This window comes from Oryzias latipes, chromosome 8 (genome assembly GCF_053564925.1).
Source record: "Oryzias latipes strain Hd-rR chromosome 8, Olatipes_Hd-rR_3.1".
Lineage (NCBI taxonomy): Eukaryota > Metazoa > Chordata > Actinopteri > Beloniformes > Adrianichthyidae > Oryzias > Oryzias latipes.
The window spans coordinates 11,649,253-11,670,178 of NC_136244.1; the positions used below are offsets into that span (position 1 = coordinate 11,649,253).

Genomic DNA, 20,926 nt, shown 5'->3' on the forward strand with positions numbered 1-20,926 from the left:
TTTAAAAAAAACTTGCATTTGAATACCTTAAGAACTTTCCTATGAACATCAATTAGACACTGTTGTTCAGCAGAAGATATTATTTGCTTGAATTTTTTCCTAATTATGAGCAGCTCTGACAATAGATCAAACTTTTTGCTCACTTATTTGACACCTTTGAATTCATGAGGAGCTGTAAAGCACTCAAGACCTCTAGATTTTAGAGCAATGTTAGCCGTGGCAAAAAAAAAAAAAGATAATTTAAGATCACCTCCATTTAAAAATCTAATCATAACTAAAAAAACTTCAATAACATCATTTATTCAAAGCATCAGCATTGTGCTTCAAAGCCAAAGAGCCACAACAGAGGAATAAAGAGTAATATATGGCTCTGGAGCCTCAGATTGAGGCCCCTGGTTTTGCTCATGAGATCAGGCTCGTTGTTTTGTGATGACGTGATCGTTAATTAAATGCAAATCTTTCTGGGTTTTCCTGTTTATATTTGAACAGATTATCCAATTTTTTTTTTTTAGCAAAGACACCAAAAACCTGCATCGAAATCACTTTAGGGCTGCACGATATGAGGAAAAGTTGCGATTTGCGATATTAGTGATTAAGATTGCTATGACGTTATAACTTGCAATACATGATCAAATAGCAAAACAACCAAAAACACAATTTCCATCTCACTGCAGCAGTTTAAAAAACTATTATTGTTTATTGTGCTGGCATAATTCACTTTATTGGTGTTTGATGTTTTCTTATGTTTCACTGAAATGCTTAACCCTTGTGCTATCTTAGATGACCCCACCCTTACATTGACGTGTTCCCCCTACCATGACAAAGGTGGATAAAGGTGGAAAGATTTCATGTAATCCATGGACACCAGTGAGGTTCACAAATCGTTGAAGAAAAAAGGTTCAGAGCACTGTGTAGTGGGTCTAGATGACCCAACTCCCAATGTTAAAATGCCTAGGATAGCACAAGGGTTAAACAGACAGATCTCTAAAGCTTTAATGCAAAAGTGAAAAAAGAAAAAGGCTAATCTTTAACTGGATGTTCAAACACCTCAAGGTGGGGCTGCAGAGCTTTCCGCTCAATAAAGCATGCAGCTCCTGAGGTCTTTTTTTCTTTTTACAAGTTTTGGTTAGCACAAAATTCCAGTGGGGCCTTCATGATTCAAATCAAATGTTTTTAGAAGAAAGTCATGCACCTTTGGTGAGACACAAAGAATGTTACTTGATCATTCCTGTGGAGGCTGGAGATTAATAAACACTTTTTTTGCATTTCTTCCAGAGTCTTGATTATTCCAAAAAAACTCAGAAACACCAAACTTGCATATCCCAGATACCCATACATACCTTTTTGACATTTGTATGATGCAACACAGGTTCCAGATTCCTCTGGAATGAATAAAAAAAAAATCACTTGAATGATCAAAAACATGTCTTAACACAATACATTTAATTAAAAAATGAATTATTTCTTGCTTTATTTTATTTTGTTTTTTTATTTGTTTAATACAACAATCAGATTACAAAGTTGAGTCAGCTGTCTTTTTATCAAAAAATTGGGAAAACAAGTCTGTAAAAAATAGTAACGCTGAAACTTGTGAGGGACATGTATATAAGTAAAGAAAAAATATATTCCAACATAAATATCCAATAATTGGATTGAAGTACTTTGCCAAGTGTTTTAACAGCGTGCCAACAGATAGGCAATTTTATTGACAATTGATCCAATTTTTTTTGGTAAATTGCTAATTTATATTTTCAGTTAAAGTGATTAGTTGTTTTCAAGTTAATTTGTTACCAATTATTTAATAATTAAACATTAAAAAAAACAAAAATGTCAATATTTTCCTTTTGGGAGGAATTCCTTTCATTGTTATGACATACCTTTACGTCCAATGGTGTTTCCCTGCTGTGAAAACAGAAGGGAATCTTTCTCCACTTGCAGTGTCAACAGAAGAAGCTAAAAGCTGACTTATTGGAAATATTTAAGACATATGACAAAAACATCATAAAAAAATATTTTTCTGATCAAGAGTGCTTTTATTCTAGAAACAAAGAACTTGTTCAGCCTGAGGGTCTGGATCTTATGACTGAATGAAAAAACGCTTTTTTTGCAATCGTTTGAAGCTGCAGCCAAACCATAAAACACAAAATAACCTTATTGTTCCCACACATTCTCATGCTTTTGCTTTTGAAAATGGATAAAAACAAATACATTTGGGTCATCCTAATCATTTTTTGGGAATCTAAAAGACGCATAATTAGTGATTTGTGTAAAACTATACACTCTTTTTCATAAATTGCAATTTTTTGGATTTGGTTGAGTTCAGTGCATTCAGATGAAAGTAAATCTATTTGAGCATCACAACTAAACCAGGTTCTCTCAGAAAAGCTTTTTCATGATCCCTGAAAAACACAAACTGCAACTTTTGTGAAACACACTAGTTCAAACACAGGACATTTCATGGATTTATGTCTGTGACTAGTTTGTGTTTATTTACACAACCAGAAATGTTTGTAACTGTGACTTTTAAATGGTGCTGGAAGTTACTCAGAAAAGAGTTTTTTGTTTTTTTTATCATCCACTTTTTCAAAGACAAAAATTACATCAATATACAATAAAAAACTCATAAAAACTTGATAAATACAACATAGGTATCTTGAAACAATATTTTTGTGAGTAAAACGCAGGTCTGAAAGGTCAGAGGAACGCTGGAAGGTCATCAGTTTGTTATGTTTTACATATAAGCAAAGGCAGTGAAATCACCCAGATGAACTTTCTTAACAGTTTTGACAGAAACACATCGCCAGCTGTTTGGTATTAGGGGTGTGGAGGCACTCCCTTTACTGTAACTCACACGGACTCCATTCAAATAGGAAAAGGCTTATTATGCAATCAGGGAACATTGAGGAAAGTATAAAGCAGGGGCAGCGCTTAAGGTTGTCCAAATAAGCCATCAGTTAATTGATGGCTGCAGAAAGTGTTTATAACAAAACGAGAAATTAATCAAGACTTGATTTATTATTTGGTCATGTATCAGTAACTGAAACTGGAGGAAGCAGAAGTATTGGCTGCAAAAGGGAAAGTAGTAACATTAATAAAATGTTTCCTTAAAAAATGTGAAAATTGCGAATTATTAAAATGCTTGTGTACTTTTTCTAAAAATAAAATTAAGCTTAAAATTGCTTTCAGAATTTTTTTTGATCATTATTTTAAAGATGCCTTTTGAAAAAACAGTGTATTTGTGATGTAGAAAAGATGCTTGGTGGGCCACAAGCTCCATGTACGTCCTTGTTTTCCTCATCCAGACGGGCATCTGACTCCAAACTCTACGGCTGGATGGCTTCAAAATTGCTCGCCATTTATGTAGTGTAAACAGAGAGTTCTCAGTTATGTGTGATGGGAAGGGGGGCGGAGATGCTGTGCACCCACAGAGCCACCAACAAGTAGGTGAATTTCTAATGATCTACTGCAGCTCTGCAGTATGTCCTAAAACAACACAAATATTTTGACTTAGGCTAAAAATGGCATAATCATAATTGAAACCACTGAACACTTTTACAACAGATAAAAAGATGATCCGAGAGGGAGTTATAAGACTTGCAGAAACAAAATAGTTGGTGAAAAATTGTTTGACATTATTTTTTTAATGAAATCAACATGAGAAGAACCATGTAACTAGTTGTTAGGCTGGTAACACATCTGTATAGAAGAATTGTTTTAAAGTATTTTCCCAAATAAAAGTGATGCTAGATACAGCAATGCACAGCTACTACAGTTGCAACATTTCTCAAGAAAACACATTAGAGAATAGGATTAAAAAATTGAGATAAACTTTGAGAGATGCATGTAGGCCTCTAAAATTGTAAATACTTTCAACTACAGTTTACACTTCCTAACACATCCTAAGAGCTGCTAAAAACAAAACTTGTAAATCTAATGAGGTGTGAAATATTTCAATACATGTCAGAAGTGGTTGGAATGTTTCATCTACAATCATCTGTTTTGCCAATATTAAACATTATTTTCATTATTTTTGAATATTTTGCACAAAAGAAAAAAAATACAATGTCCCAGAAGACTTGGTTTCAATGCAAAAACAAAGTTATAACAGGTTTATTTTTGCACCAAAATGATCTAAACTGATTTAGCATAGAATAGACTAGCATTTGTTAGACATTTTTCCACATTCTAGATTCAGAAAAAAATACTTTTAACAATATGTATTTATTCTAAAACCTGCAGAATGATTCCCCACAACTTTTAAGCTTTTACTCCTTTGTTTCATCAGAAATTTCCCCACTAACTTCACAGTTGGATTATGTCTTCATGTGTTTCTGGCTGGATTTGCTTCTAGAAAAATAGTTTCAAGTGTTAAAAGCAAACATGATTCTTTGAGCATGCACTTTAATAATAATAATAATGTGTCCATTATTCATTCACTCCTCATGTATACCTAGCCTACGACCCCTCTGACCATCACCAGGACATTCATACGCATTCACACACCAGTGGAGCCACACTGGAGGTAAGGAGGGTGAAGTGTCTTGTTTTCAGCATCACACGTTTCAAATTTCTTTGAAGGATGTCAGGACTAACCGGTTTCTGTCTGAGTTACAGAAATATAAAGCATGCACCCTTTTTATTTGTATTTTTGATGGCATTTGGAAATTTGAACCGTCCTGTTCGAATTGCATCAGGGACAATAAAGTCAGCTTCACCAAAAGCCGCAACATGTTTGTCGGTGGTCTTTCATCTCTATAGTTGTACTGCAAAAAGTCATGGAGGAACCAAGATAACACACTCATCTCAGAACACGAGAACTTTTAAGGATCTTCATGTTTATTATCATTATAGGAATAAATGGAATAGGAATATACTAAAAACACGACATGTATATGATGAGGGATAGTTGTAAAAAAGTATCAATTGTGCTGCATACTGCACGATAAAAAAAACGTAACACATCAACGTTTTGGTAAGGATGGAGCTCAAAGGCCATTGCTTCTTCATTAGTAGTAGTAAATAGTAAGTAGTAGTAAGTAGTTCTCTGGCGCCACCCTATGGAATATTGTGGATCAGAAGGAAAACTCAATGAGTTATATCACTAGAGGAGACACGCCCGCTTTAGAAGCCTGGCCGACGGAGGCGGAGCGCGACGCCATCTTGGTGAGGTCGACGACGCCCACATGACATTGATTTCTATTGATTTTAGTGGTGTCTAAGTAGCTTTTATAAACTGTATATATTTTTAGATTTAAATATATTTATACATTTATATAAATATATTATGTTTTATGTATATATATATATATATATATATATATATATATATATATACATCATTTGTTGTTGTTAAAGAAGATAAACAGTCAGCCTTAAAAGCTCAAACTTGAATGAAAATGCATTGTTGCAGGACTTCTTACAAATGAAAAAATTATTAGAAAGAATTTTTAAAATTAATTTCTAAAAATTTAGAAGTTTTAGACCTCTTTGACATGTTATTTAAATTATTTAGAAAAACCCAACACTACGTCAATAGTAATAATAATAATAATAATAATAATGATAATAAATCAATGGTAAGTCAATACAAACAATAAATAACAATAAATAAATAATAAGTCAATAAATAATAATAAAAATAATTATATAATAATAATAATAATAATAATAATAATAATAATAATAATAATAATGATAATAATAATAATTATTATTATTATTATTATTATTATTATTATTATTATTATTATTATTATTATTATTATTATTATTATTATTATTAATAATAATAATAATATTCAAAATAAGTCCAAAAGTGAACAATAGATTTACCCTAAAAAAACAGTCTGGCCTCTTATCAAAATCTGTTTCCACAAAACAGCCAGACTGTATTACTAGTTGGTACCTCGGTGATCCATCTGGGTTAACTCTTTTGATGGCTAAGGCCCACTTTTTCCCTAAGTCTGAATCCATTGGATACCTGCAAGAAAAGTTCAGTCACTGAGTCAGAAATGTATAAATCTGTATTACTATAATAGCCTAGTATGCTGTATACAGGTTTAGCAAAATAAAATGTACATTTATATTGACAGCAAAATAAATGTACATCATGCAGCATGTTGATAACAGCCCTGCAGCATCATGCATGTCAACATGTGTTCTATTCATGAAGCCCCTGCAGCATTAAAAGAAAAAAATTAAAATACTTACCTGTGAAATGATACACCTACCTCCTTCATGGACTCATTTATCTGATTTTGGCAGTTGAAACCCGCACAATGAACTGGCATTATGCAAGAAATGTGTTAACATGCATGTACTGCAGTAGTAACTTGACCTCACCAAGATGGCGGTGCTCTCCTCCCATGGGGAACCACGTGGTGTCTCCTCTAGTGATATAACTCATTGGGAAAACTGACTTCTTGACATAACTGCACATACTGTACTGTAGATGTGACTTTGTCAGTCATTTTCTAATGATCATTTCTGCAACATATTCTTTGAATTTATTACTTTAGCACTCACAGGATTGACCTCAGTTTAAAAATGTATAGCCTATAGGGACTTTTGATAATCATTATAGGTTGTGATTTGCATGGAATGTTCACTGAATGCAAGAAAATATTTGCAACTTTAAAAAAGTGTTTTTTTTCCTATTTAGAAATTTTCTCTCCAAAATGTGGAATATTTGTATCGCTTACAGTTGTCTGACCCTAAAAAAAGATTTAATTGAAGAAAAGTTTTGCTGAAAGACCAGAGAAAAGATGTGTAAAATGGTTTTCAAAATGGTTTTTCAATGCTACTAATTCATTTAATTTTTCTTTAGAAAGTCTTATAATACAACACCGATTTTTTCCCAATTAAAAATTTAAGTATTATCACAAAAATGATCCCTTATGGTAAGCAAAATCGGTTTTCTACTTAGCAAAGCAAAGTCGAAAAGATTGTCTCTAAAAGCTTGCCGTAGTTTGGAGCATAGCTCTTCAGTTACCCTGAAAGTAGTAGTCGTTTTTTTCTCCACTTTTACGAACAACTGTATTATTTATCATATAAAATAATATAAGTCTACATAAATTCGAATTAAAACCTATTACTTAGGTAAAATAATTTTTGAAACAAAAATAATTTTTCGCCACGATCATTCGGCCATTGAGTTAAAGCGACGGCGCAGGCAGTGGGGCAGCCGTTAGCTACCTAGCGCCATAAAACACTTCAGTTGGCGTGGTCGTTTTGTTGGGAAACTGCAAGTGTGACGGGGTTTATTAGCCGCAAGAAGACACAGCTCTAGAATGAATGTCGCCAAAAGTGGCTACCGTGTTTTTTCTGCTAACTCCACGGCAGCGTGCACAGAATTAGCCAAGAAGATAACAGAGTAAGTACTACGTCATTAGTGACCAGCTAACTCATGTTTACTTTTTACTAATGAGGAAATGTCTCTTTGTAACGGCTGAGTTGAACCATGTTTGGGAACCAGTTGCAGCGATTTTTATTTTTTACGTTTACACTGTTTTGTGGCCCTTATGTCATATTATGTGGATCAGGTTGTGCGTGGCTTAATGAATGAATGAATGAGCAGCGTGACTGATGCCTCGTGTCAGTCGTGGGATTACAGTGAGTGAAACCACGCGTTTCTGTGTTTCACAGGCGGCTGGGAGTCGAACTGGGAAAGTCTGTGGTCTTTCAGGAGCCAAACAGAGGTATAGTCACATAAGGCTGCTGTAAAGTTAAAGATCTCCATCATTTCTGCCACCACAGCAGGATTTTTGAGACTACTAGTGTGGGTGCACTATGGTTTAGTCATCCAAATGTGTGCGATTGTGTGATCCACACACAGCTTTGGATGGCAGGTGTTGATAAGATGTGGACCTTGAACAAAGACACGGTTCATTGTTTAGTCTTGAAACACACTCCCTGTCTCACATGTGCAATAAAACAAAACATATTTAAACATACGTTTTATTCTTTGCATATAAGTATTATGATCTTTGTTTTGGATTATTTTAGCTAAATTATCTAACTGTTTTCTGTTTACCTGCAAACATAGCATGATTCTGTTCTTCTGAGCTTAGAAGTTTAATGGATGAGCGGAGAAACGCTGATTATATCTTTTCAAGTCTAGAATCTGGACCTGGATCACTGACGATCTACACAGATATATAGAATGTCATTAGTGACCAGCTAACTCATGTTTACTTTTTCTTAATAGGGAAAACGTTTTCTTGGGGTCATATAATGCAAAATTGCACATAAAAATCCAATTTAAAGACCCACCCCTTTACTGTTTTGCGCACAAGTGGTTTGGCTGACTCTGGATGCCCATCCTGACGCACAACCGGTCCCCAGTCGGCACAGGGGGCCCAAGTCTGGGTCCCCTTGTGGCTACATAGTTAGGCAGTAGTGTGGTCTTGCCCAGGACCCCAACTGGGAAACAAACCCTGGTTTCCCATGTGCCAGACCAGCTGCCTGGTTCACAACAATATAAATTACATTCCAAAATGCAATTTTGAGCTTAATTTTCTTCACATTTGTCCTCCATCATGTTAAAAATGCTACAAGAACTTGTTAAAAACTCAGAAAAACGTGATGCTAAATGAACTGTTTTACAAATGGCATTTTTCACTCCTAACTTCATTTTTTTTTAATCCAGAGACAAGAGTGGATGTAAAAGAATCTGTTCGAGGGCAGACTATCTTTATTATCCAAACTATACCAAGGTGAGTTTGCTCTTTTTGTCAGAGCTCGTGAAAATAACACAGAGCACATTGGTTTTGATGATTTACTTGACTGATTTTGGCTTTCAGAGATGTCAACACAGCCATCATGGAGCTTCTTATCATGGCTTATGCCCTCAAAACGTCCTGTGCAAAGAACATCATCGGAGTCATCCCTTACTTTCCCTACAGCAAACAGTGCAAAATGAGGAAGAGGGGCTCAATAGTGTGCAAGTTGTTAGCGTCGATGTTGGCTAAAGCAGGTAAACAGCAAACAAAAGAAATAAAAGCAAACTAAATCGTTTTTTTATTTTGAATTTCTTAATTGAAGTTCCATTGCTGTTTGTGTTTTCCTTTGAAGGACTAACGCACATCATTACCATGGATTTGCATCAAAAAGAGATCCAGGGCTTTTTCAGCTTTCCGGTGGATAACCTACGTGCCTCTCCATTCCTAATTCAGTATATTCAAGAGGAGGTGCTTACCCCTGTTTTTGAAAAATGTTCAAAAGTTGATTAAATTATCCTGACAGAGCTGTTTTTGTTTCTTTTTGCAGATTCCTGATTACAGAAATGCCATCATTGTGGCAAAGTCTCCTGCTGCAGCTAAAAGGTAAGTGATGAATGAAGTCTACGGTCAGGGTCATAGGAGTCCTGGAGGTGACTTTCCCCAGCTCACTTCTCCTGTCTCCTCAGGGCTCAGTCCTATGCAGAACGGCTCCGCCTGGGCCTGGCGGTAATTCACGGCGAGGCGCAGTGTGCGGAGTCAGACATGGCTGACGGGAGACACTCCCCGCCCTGTGTGCGCAACACCACCGGCCACACGGGGCTGGAACTGCCCTGTAAGAACGCCCATGTTGGTTTAACACAGTGTTTCTCTGGGTTCAGCATGCGTGAAAGTCCAATGCTTCATTCCTGTTTATGTGGTGGTTGTTTTTTTGTGGTTCGATTGAACTATTTTTGTCCCAAATTCGTTCAAAGCAGTTGAACATGTTCAATAATGAGTTTTTAAATATATTAACTGTTGAGTTTTTGGAATTGAGCTAATCCTTTTTACAGCTAATGTTTTGTGCATGTCGGAGAAAGAACAGCGCCTGCTGGGCAGAAATCCCAAATGATGTGTTCAGCGTCCTGACCTCTGCAGAAGCAGCACTTTTGTGCAGTACTTTCATACACTTACACACACACACACACCCACACACACACACACCCACACACACACGCCATTTCTTTCTCTCTGTTCCAACTTTGTTCTTGAGCTGAAGACTCTTCTGTGTGTTCTTCATGCCATTCTTTCAGCAGACGTTACTGCATGATTTGGCTGTAGACGCACTTTCAACACATTTACCATTTACTTCCTAACTTCCGTGAAGTGAAACACGACAAACTCATAAAGTTGTACTGACGTGAATGCTTCTTTAAGGAAGAACAAATGCGACGGAGGAAAAGTGCCACTCTTAGGCTTAATCCGAATTCTTCTGCTACCCCTACAGCTTCTCCCTACCCCACCATTTAGCCCTCCAGGTATAGAAAAATAGCGTCCTTTACTTCGTGCGTCACGCCGCCGCTCACCCACATAAGCGAGTAGCTGCCAGTGCTCGGAAAATGAAAGAAAGAATTGAGCGAACAATATGATCCACGACTCCCTTGGGGACAATTTTAGTCTTTATTTGGCAAATGACTCGTATTTATTTTTCTCTTTTGCTCACATTTCTTTTTTTATTATTTCATATTTGTAACCATAACCTAAGGAGGAGTGTTTTCCTAAGGTTTAGCTTTATGTATTTACAATGTCTTTTATTTGTGTTAATGTGGTGTTTATTTGTTGACAATAGCAGGCAAACAACAAGCTCCATTCCCTGGCATAGAGCTACCAAGTATGACCTAAAACTAATTCACCTTTATGAAATGATTCCTCTTCAAATGGTTCCTAGATTTCTGCATGTGTAGAGAAAAAAAAGGGGGTTTGCGTGTGCATCTTGTGAGAAGAAAAGAAAAAAAAACGGTCTGGACTCAAAACGGAGGGGAGGAATTGTGGGAAATCAGCATCATTAGCTTCTTGAGCGAGGAAAACGTTGTTCCCGGATAATTGGCCGTAGTATTTCCATGCCTGACGGCGTGTTTGACTCAAACGGCTCTGACCTTTCTTTGATTCCAGACAGCTGGTTCCACAAGATGTTCCAAACCCTGTTTGTTTTGTCATGCTCTGATCTGCAGTTTGAAGTCCATGAATCAAATCCGAACCATGTCAGATTTGTTTTTTTTTTCTTTTCTTCTTTTTTTTTGAATATTTAGACTCATGGTGCCAATCAACACATGTTGCAACCATCTTAAACTGATCCTTTAAAGCGTGATTAACTTTTACCCATGATTGCATGTGATGAAACCAATGGAGCATGCCGTAGGACCTAGCATCTGGAGTACAGCTACGTTCACACCGGGCATGTGACGTGCATTAGAGAACACGCTAAACATGGGTGCACATATAGCCCATACCTTTCACATTGGATAAGCAGGGAGGGGCTTCTTCTTCTTCTTCTATTCTGTTTACTAGCACCTGTCCGCCACCTACAGTTGGGAGAGGCTTGGTGCAAAATGTTAAGGCGGTGCAAATCCAGTGAATCTTTTTCAGCTCTATTCCGATATATGAAAGACTGGGTGTCCTTGAACTTCGGTCAGGCACAAACCGCAATTCTTCACTTCTGTGAGTTAAATGGACGCCATCCATACTTCACTACCAAAGCTGAGTATCTGACTGATTAAAGTTCAATCTGGTTTCTCTTTTAACATGCATTCAATGAGGATGCATTTTGTACGTAGAGTTCAAAATTGGTCGCAGCATGCGAGGGTTTTGAACCCGGTAGCCTGAAAGGAGTGTTTATGTGCGTTTTCAGTGGAAGTGGTCGCTTGAACGCGCATTGCCAAGGGCGGTGTGAACGTACCTCAAGAGTAATGGATTCAAGCATTGTGCTGCCTCAGTGCTGACACGGATCAGTGTAGTAAGTTTGATTACGGGTTCCATGGGGGGAGATTTCTTCTCCGGGCTAAACGCACCTTCATCAGCTTCACGAGGTTTGAGCACCAGCAAGAAGCGTCCGCGCTACAGAGGGCAGTGGGTGTTGCAGATTAGCAATAAAAGACGATCTCTGTGGCCTTTTGCAAGGCATGCTCCTCCTTCCTCAGTTCCCCTCGCAATCGGCGTGGCCGGCTGATTGTCTTTTTTCCGGGTGTTTTGTCAGCTGCTTTTACACGCACACCGTCAAAACTTTGTCAGACGTAATTAGACACCAAGAGTTTGGATTACGTTGGGAAAAAAAGTTTAATTTTTCAGTCAAAACTGGGGAATTTGGTCAAAATAAATTCTCCCCCAAAGCACGGCATCATGGGATTGAGTTAGGTGTGCATGTACAGGCAGCTGATTGCCCAGATTCCACTGAGGTTTGGATCCCAGAACATTGGCAAGTATGTATGACAGAACTCATGGGTGCTTGCCACTGTTGTGTGATTTCTAGTGTTCAGTGCACAGTGGGTTCATGTGCAGATGTCTGGGTCTACTGCTGACTGTCCAGGCAGTGTGTCCATCCTCTATCAGGTTTCTCAAGCTAAGGACCCCCCACCCCCCCTTCCTTTCTTCTTGCATAATGTGCTTTTTTGCATGGCATGCTTTGCATTAGGTTTTAGCCAATATGATTCATCTCCTTAAGAAGATGAAAGAGGGGTAGAATGAAAGGGAAAAGTACTACTAGTTGTCTCTAAATCTCACAAATCATCTGCTTTGAAAGACCCACTCTGATGTTTTTAACATGTGACATTTTTCTGATGATGGAGGACACATGTAACCTGGGTGATCAAATTTGGCCCTTTTTATTTTTTTTCTATCTTTTTTCAAATTGAATTTGTTTTTTCTATTTTTTTATTTTTTTGGTTTTTGGCTGCTGTTAATTGCTGCTTCCTTAAATGAACAAACAAAAAGCAAATGTGTTTAATTCACTTTAAGGGTGTATTCAGACGTTTGGTTGGCTTTAAGTCAACCAGAGTTTGTTGAAACAACTTTTAACGTGATCCACATTGTTTCTCACTCTTTTCTCCTCAATCTATATGTCATAAATACTTGGCAGTGAACCTTCATACCCAACGTCTCCTTGCCGGTTCCATTTCTGAGTATTTTTTTGTTCAAATTGTTGTGAATCATGAGCAGATAATAAAAAAAAAAACTGTTTGATAATTTGTTACATAGAGGATACACTGGGTGGGTCACAATCCCCCTCATCTGCTTCATTCTGATGCATCCAGACAGTTGCAGACAAATAGATCCATGAATGTCTTCATTTTCCTCATCTCAGCTGATGTCTGGCTTAAAACTCCAATATCGCTCGCCATTTATGTTGCACCGGTAATGATGAGGGTGTGACGGGCTGTAAGCTAATGTGAGAGAGTGTAAATAGAGAGCTCTCATCAACGATGCTCCCACAACACAGAGGTAAATTTCTAATGAACTACCGCCGCTCTGCAGAGACTATGTCCTAGAAAACGTCATAATGATTATTAAGAGACCAATGGGAATGCTTTTAAAATGGATCAGAAGATGTTCAGAGTGGGTCTTTAAAAGAAAAGAAAAAGCAGTAATTTGGAGCACTGATTGTTTACATTGTCAAATCTTTTTTTCTTGGACCATTTTACCCATCTGCTGAGATTTTCTTTTGATTAAATCCTGTGAATGTCTTGTCGAAAAGGGACTTCAACAGTGGGGTGTGCTTTGCTTTTCAGTAATGATGGCCAAGGAGAAACCTCCAATCACGGTGGTTGGAGACGTGGGCGGAAGAATCGCCATCATCGTGGTGAGATGCTTGAGGAATCCTTTCTGTTTCCGAGTTTCCTTTGAACGTGCTTCTCCTGATGTTTACAGTAGTGTTTTTCAATCAGTGTGCCGTGGGAAATTCATCAAATTTACCTAATTGGTCAAAAAATATTTATCATTACCAAGACAACATCTCTAGATTCATCCAAGCAGAACCAGGTTTCACACTGAAGAGTTAAGAACATGAAAGATCATAAAATACTTTTTTCTTTGTGTTAATTTGTCTTCGATAAGAATGACTGTAATGCGATTTTGCAGCTCTCATTTTGGAAAGTTCCACCCCTAAACAGTTTCCACCAATCATTCTTGGAGGGTTAATCATATGTCTGTCCAACCTGACAGGGTTAACGCCCTCACTTCCTTATGCCGTCATGGCTCAGAAAGTCGCTCAGGCTCTGTCCGAAATCCCTCCCAACAACTAAAACACTATTTAGTGACCTCACTTAGTAGAATCTTAATAAATAAATATTTCACGAAGACTGTTTGAATCCATCGTGTTCAGAAGATAAATACTTCGCTTAAGAAATTCTTCAGAACTGAAAGTTGCTGTTGCGCGAACATGAAAAAATATTTTAAAGCAGATCAATAGTTAAAAATGAATGTCATTATGGTTTTTATTTGGGTTTATGTGAGGTTACATACAATTGCATTTCAATAAGCTGGAGGGAAAAAAAAAGCTTTAAATTTGACCCCACAGCCTTTAGTTGACCATTATTTTTATTTCTTTTTAAATAAAAATAAATTATTAATAATTTAGTCCCTCTGTAGGGACTGCTACATCATCTACGCAGGCTGCAGTTTCTCTTCTTTTTACGTTTTCGGTTGCTTGTCTGCTTTGTGATTTTTAAAAATGTTATTATTATTTTTCTTTTTTCAAGGAAAAAGTATACGCTAGCTCATAAAAGGTTAAAAAACTGATTCATAGAGGAAGTCGGATGAACTACCTGTGTTTTACAAGCATCTGTGGCACATTTGTTCACAAGTTCTCACTATTGGCACTGCGATGTGAGAATTAATTTTTATGTCCATCTCCTACAACACATCCAAATTTAGCAGACAGCTTCGTTTTCAAAAATACTTAAAGTACCGTATTTGTTTTCAAAATAAAAGTAAATTATTGGTACTGATTTCAAAATAAAAGTAAATTATTGGTACTTATATAATGTTGTTCAGAAACCTCAACAGCTGCAAGATTTACAAAAAAAAAATACTAATTTGTATTTAATGCATTTGATAAGGCAGCAAATCAGGAAGTCTACAGAAACACCTGTGAGTCAAAGCGCAGGGCTTAGTGCAGATTTGTGGACTGACCGACAGGGGGCAGAAGAGCACCGGCAGTATTAAAAAAGGGGATTTATCATCTGCAGTTTTATGCAGGAAAATGTCCTGAATAAAAGAAAAAAGACCTACTTTTTCATCTGATAAAGAGGCTGTAACACGTTTAATTCTCTCAAATCTTTGACAATTTTTTTTAGTATTTTATGTGTTTCTAAGCCAAAATATATCATTAATGGAAATGATGTCCTCCTTCAGGATGATATTATAGATGATGTGGGAGACTTCGTGGCGGCTGCAGAGATCTTGAAAGAGCGGGGGGCCTATAAGATTTATATCATGGCCACGCATGGTCTGTTGTCTGCAGACGCTCCACGTCTCATAGAGGAGTCGGCCATCGATGAGGTGAGAGCGCCTTCCTCTCGATCATATATATCAGCCGTACATTTCTGAATTAAAAATACTTTGTTTTGATATAAATAAAAATGCAAATCTGCACTGGGTTCTGCAGGAACCCAGTGAACACAGCAGTTCCTCCTCCTAGTTTAACATGTCATTGTTGTGCGCTAATTAAAAACTTAAAATATGCATCTGTGTCACTTTTTCAGTTCCTTCTAACCATGTGATGCTGGGAAAACCGCTTTTACAGTTTGGTTTCAGACTAAACGCCATTTTTTTTAAGGAGAAGTTTATATTTCACATTTCCCCATAAAGCTTTTTATTTTTTATTTTCTTTTGAACTGTAAAGTCTGAGCATGCTCAGTAGAAAGCAATAACAGTTTTTCTTTTTCTGTAGCAGGAGCTGTTTCATCAGTTACATTCTTTTTGTTCTTTAGGTGGTTGTGACCAACACCGTTCCCCATGAAGTACAGAAGCTCCAGTGTCCCAAAATCAAGACGGTTGACGTCAGCATGATCCTAGCCGAGGCGATCCGCCGCATCCACAACGGAGAATCCATGGCTTACTTGTTCCGCAACATCACAGTGGACGACTAAAGAGAGCGCCAGAGGGAAGGCTAAGGTTTAGTTTATGCCAGGATTACTTGTTTGGCGCACATGTGTCCTTGACGGTTTCAAAGAAATTCTTCGGTTTGCCGCAAATAATTTACAGAAAACATACAAAATATTCCCCCCAAAAAAAAAAAGGTTGACTCCTCCCCGCTGACTTGAGCTGCTGAAAGGAAGCAGAAGGAAGGGACGGCGTGCAGAGATCTCAGCACGTAACATATTTACAATAAACAGGCATGTTTTTTGAGTGTGGCCTGCTACGTAAATGTTATTTATCAAAGTGTGGGGAATAGAAGACTTGGGACAAACTCTTACGCTGAAGGGGAATGCATTTTGGCTGCAAACAAGCACACAACACTCAAATTCAAGAATAGTGTTTATTCCTCTTTAAACGTAAACATGCTTTAGCAACTCTTACACTAAAGCTCCGTCTTTCGCATATCCTCTGGCACGCCGCTTCACATCACAGACCACAAAACGGACCAACTTTGCTTCTCAAAATCTTTATTTAGCTTTTCTTTTTGCATCGTTTCCTGAACTGTTCATAACCTCTTCCAAGCGTTTCTTTTGGGTCTTATTTTCGCACTGTTACTGTAAAACTTGGTCAATTTGAAAGATTTGCTTAGATGTTGGACTTAACTCTCTGTTTGAAAACCTAGTTTCTTTAGTCTTTTGCTCAGGGAGAAATCGTTGCAAATGTCTTCCGTGCAAAAACACTGCAACACACGCTGAGCCCTGGATTCGTGTGAAATGCAACTTTGTCCGTGTCTAAAAGCTGCAAATGCTCCGATGCCGCTTCTTCATCAGCTCAGATCAGTATTTGTCTAAGATGCATTTGACTTGTTTGGTCTATTTATTCCCCCCCCCGTTTCCCTGTTTCCATGACTGTTTGAGCCGTTTGTCAGTGTGAATTCAAATAAAAACACTTTCCTCTTGTTGAGCTCTATCAGAATGACTATATTGCTCTAAATGATCGTTATTATTTGATTCTTATACCACAGCTTTTTTTAAATTATTAACATTAAAGGCTTGTTTGTGACAAAGAAATAGAAAAATGATTCCTGATTTATAAAATGAAAATTTGAATTTAAAACATTTTAAGAGGTTATTTTACTATCTTACGTAAATTTACTCATGGTAGGCCTAAAAAACATATTAGAGCGTTCTGTAATGATTTTTAAAAGCTCCTAAAAATATTTACAAGGTCTTTAAACTGCCTCCAAACATCGACTAAAAAATCTTAATGTTGTTTTAAGTCAGAGATCCTGTACTTGTTCTAAACCTCTCAGGTGTGGAAACATCACTGAGGAGCTTGGACCAAGTCCAGGAGCAGAGACGATTCCAGAAATCTGTCAGTTTGACCTCCATTTCTGCATCCTTTGCCAAAGGTTGGATTTTAAGAACCTGCTGGATGAGTTGAGCTTGTACCTGAGCGGGGCCTGCCTCTGTCGCCGTCCCATGCTGCGAACCACGATTGAATCGCTGCAACTGCTTTCTGTGTTTTAATAGCACAAAGAGGAACCAAATATTTGATAGTTACAGATCGCTTCCTCGTCTGCCTTTAGAAACAATGCACCTTTTACTCGTGGTTTTCAAAAGGGAAGAGAAGCAGAAGGGGCCTTCCGAGTGGACAAGCCACCTTTTCTGGCTTTTTAGAGAAGATTCAAATGTCAGCGGCAATTTCCCTCCTGATCTCACCTTACAAACCTCTAACTACCCTGATGCTGCCAAGCAGAGACAGAGATGGGCAATCATTGCTATCCTGACCTAAATTCAAGTCATTTTTGGGATATCTCTGAGCCATTTTGGGCCATTACTAATGCCCCCTCTCAAGGGTTGAAGCAGAAAATGAAACTCATAAAACTCTTCCACACTGAAAGCTCGTAAATGGAAGTAGAAATGTCAATAATCCTGCATTGGAACAAACTTTTAATTTCTAGTTATGTTGTTTTAGCTTCTGTTGTTATGTTTGCTAAAAAAAAAAGTACTAAAATATGTATTAGTACTATAATTAGTATTAAATGACACAAGAGCAAAGAAAATGGAATGATTTGATTCATTATTCCTAAAAAGTACAACGTTTATATTTCCAGGTTCTGTTTTTGATTTGTTATGCAGCATGTTCATATTTTAAATGTGGATCATTTTGACAGGATATGTTTTTATTTGGTTATTTAAGATTTATAAGATTTATTCCAGAACAATATCCCTGTCTATTTTATTCATAGATGCATTCAAAAAAAGTTAAGTTTTAAAAGTTTAGTTTGTGTGTTCAATAAATGTTTGTCATTTGACCAGCAACCTCAAGTGTGTTTTGGGTTTAGGCCCTTCTGTGCAATAGACGTTGACACCCCTGACTTATCATTTAAATGGTTGTGAGATTTGCTAAAATTCAGGACAAAAACAAAAATGTATTTCAACTATACGAGTCAAAATCCGGAACAATCTAAAACGGTATTGTTTAGAGAAATAAAATGCTAAAAAAGATGTATTCTGGCTCACCACCAGAGGGCAGTGCTGAACAGATAATATGGAGGTGCTTGTGTGCCAAAACAATAACCACCTGAGTGTGCACATTAGAACCAGCATGGCTTTTTAAACTTGACACAAGTTCCTGAGGTGATGCTACAGGTCTAATATAAACTTACTCATCTAGTTAGACAAGTACTGTGCTCAACAAATAAAACCCTGTCAATATTATTAATAAAGTAAATGCCTACTTTTTGCATTGTTTTTTTTTTTTTCTTAATAGAATTGTAATAGTGTTTTTTTTTATTAGCATATTTTCTGGAAAGGAATGAAGTAAAAAAGCACTACGTCATGCAAAAAGTACAAATGATTTATGGTTTATTTCAAGACAAACTGGGTTTTTAAGAGGAGAGTAACAGGGAAACAGTGCGGGTATGTAACAGATACAGAGATGCACAAGTCTTTAAACAACTTCATTTGATCACAATCTCACTGTTGGATGTTAGTTCCAACTATTTCATTTGACAACTGTAAAAGTTCGTCTTCACTTCTTCCTTAGTGTAGTTTTGCGTTTTTGTAAGCTACTGAACATTAAAATGCAGGTTGTCAGTGACAAATTATCTAGACTGTCAATATTCCTACTTTCATTGAATTTTTATTTTCCTGGTTTACATTCTGGGTCAACTGCCATCCTCACCTTCCAAGTTTCTTTTTTTTTTTTTGTGGGTGTGTGTCAGCCAGAAAAACACCTTTCTGTTTTTTTTCCAGCTGCTTCTCTTGTCTCTGAGTCTCTATGAGATGAGGCAGCTGTTGGTCTTGTTCATCGGAGGGTGTTTGCTGCCCTTCTCGGGGAGGGTTTCCCGCCTCCGGCACAGAGCTGGCCGCAGCTGACTGGGGAGGTCGGTCTGCTGAAGCAGCTCCATGAAAGCCTCCAGAACGTTGATGTTGTCCTTAGCCGAGGATTCCACAAAGATGTGGTCCCAGTCCAGCTCCACCATGGCCAGCACGTCCCTGCTGGACACCAACCGTTCATTGTGGCGGTCGATCTTGTTTCCGATCACCACGATGGGTGCGTGCTTGTCCTCTTTGAGCTCTATGATCTCATCTCGCAGCCTCTTGACCGTCTCCAGGGAATCAGGGTCATCCACGGAGTAGACCAGGGCAAAGGCGTCGCCGGTCTGGATGGAGAGCTTGCGCATGGCGGGGAAGGAGTAGCTGCCGCTGGTGTCGATGATGTTGATGGTGACTTTGACGTCTCCTACCTCATATTCCTTCCTGTGGATCTCCTCCACCGTCCGCCGATGTTTTGGATCAAAGGTGTCTTGGAGGAAGCGGTGTATGAGGGCTGTCTTACCCACTCCACCTGCTCCTAGAAACACCAGGCGCACATCTGTCTTCTCCTTCACCGCGATGGACATGCTGCCGTTCTTTCTCCTGAAACTTGGGTCGCTGCTAATCCTGGAAGAGTCTCAGCAGTACTGATGGAGCTGGAAGTGCTGGAGGAGGATGATAGCAGATGCACGTGAGTGTGTGCTTATCAGGCTGCTCTCTAGATTTAGCATCACCTGCTGCCTCAGCCAATCAGGTGAGAGCTGCAATTCCAGCTTGAATATGCTGCAGCCAATAGGACACATGCAATCCAAACAGTGGAGTGTGTGTAAGAGAGAAGCTCTGAAGTGTTGCAGCGCAGACAAAAATCATTCAACCCAACTTTTTTTTTTTAAATGCTTAATGTTCAGTACGTTTAAGCAAAAAAAATTCTTTAAATTTATATTTTCCAAAACTTAATTTAATACTGTCACGTTTGTAAAACCGGTCATGATAACTTGAATTTCCTGTTCCCTATAGAACATTTAGAAAACTCAACGACCGTTTACAGATCGTCAACAATGATAACAAAAAAAGTAAAAAATAGCTACAAAAACAAGATGATCAAGAGGAAGGAATATAAAATAAGACAAATCAGAAATCAGCCTTGTTTTATTGATTAGAAGAAAACAAAATCAGTTTTGGCACCAAAATCCTCCTTTTAATTATATTTTCAAAAGCCATTGAACATGTGCTTCCTAATGTCCAAATATTTGCAGTATTGTCAAATATGTACTCTCAGTACTGCAGGTATGGGTTGTTAACCGTTTCCAAAAGAAGAACAAAATCTATGGTGAGGTGTCAGAGCCGCACAGAGGATCAAGATGACAAAGTCTGTGGACATTTTTTAAATAAACCCTAGACTTAACATAAATATCTAAAATGTAAGTTTAGATTTCAACATATTAGTATTTATAATAGATTTGAGCCCCCACATTTTCATAATGTTTTTTATTTAAAGTATCATTTTAAATTTTCATTCTTTAATCGTGCATGAATACCTAAAATTTATATGCAAATTACTACATGCTGTGAACAGTTATATTAAATTAAACAGGTCATGGAGTTTCAAAATAAAACATGACTATTTTTGACAGAGGACATCTTCTAAAAAACAGAAATGCTGGCATGTGAACCTGTGATGACTGACGCCTATATGCTGCCTATCTGAAGTCTTTATTTTATTTTTTTACTACTGAATTCCCACAATGTGTCTTGGGTGTTGCCTAAAGTAGACTG

The 20,926-nt window shown here is 37.6% G+C and overlaps 2 protein-coding genes across 3 annotated transcripts; one reads left to right on the forward strand and one right to left on the reverse strand.

Annotated features, from left to right (window-relative positions):
* Positions 1-6,942: 6,942 nt before the first annotated feature.
* On the forward strand, positions 6,943-16,796 carry LOC101163819 (phosphoribosyl pyrophosphate synthase-associated protein 1). Of its 2 annotated transcripts, XM_011478356.4 has the most exons (11): positions 6,949-7,372; positions 7,645-7,697; positions 8,648-8,714; positions 8,802-8,974; positions 9,073-9,188; positions 9,268-9,323; positions 9,407-9,552; positions 10,546-10,587; positions 13,478-13,548; positions 15,102-15,248; positions 15,680-16,796. In XM_011478356.4, the coding sequence occupies exons 1-11, from the start codon at positions 7,290-7,292 to the stop codon at positions 15,836-15,838; spliced, it is 1,113 nt and encodes a 370-aa protein (XP_011476658.1). In that variant the 5' UTR covers positions 6,949-7,289; the 3' UTR covers positions 15,839-16,796. The 2 variants fall into 2 exon arrangements, with proteins under 2 accessions (XP_004071591.1, XP_011476658.1); XM_004071543.5 differs by lacking the exon at positions 10,546-10,587 and having other exon boundaries at positions 6,943-7,372.
* A 1,884-nt stretch (positions 16,797-18,680) lies between these two features.
* On the reverse strand, positions 18,681-20,217 carry rasd4 (rasd family member 4). Its single transcript, XM_004071542.5, has one exon. The coding sequence runs from the start codon at positions 19,735-19,737 to the stop codon at positions 19,111-19,113; it is 627 nt and encodes a 208-aa protein (XP_004071590.1). The 5' UTR covers positions 19,738-20,217; the 3' UTR covers positions 18,681-19,110.
* Between the last annotated feature and the right edge of the window lie 709 nt (positions 20,218-20,926).

What these genes read in the sequence shown, in the direction of transcription:
- LOC101163819 (XM_011478356.4), top strand. Translation starts at nt 7,290, where the DNA reads ATGAATGTCGCCAAAAGTGGCTACCGTGTTTTTTCTGCTAACTCCACG. An exon ending in CTTTCAGGAGCCAAACAGAG is followed by an intron (nt 7,698 to 8,647) that starts GTATAGTCACAT and finishes TTTTTAATCCAG; the next exon opens with AGACAAGAGTGGATGTAAAA. An exon ending in ATTATCCAAACTATACCAAG is followed by an intron (nt 8,715 to 8,801) that starts GTGAGTTTGCTC and finishes TTTGGCTTTCAG; the next exon opens with AGATGTCAACACAGCCATCA.
- rasd4 (XM_004071542.5), bottom strand. Translation starts at nt 19,737, where the DNA reads ATGTCCATCGCGGTGAAGGAGAAGACAGATGTGCGCCTGGTGTTTCTA.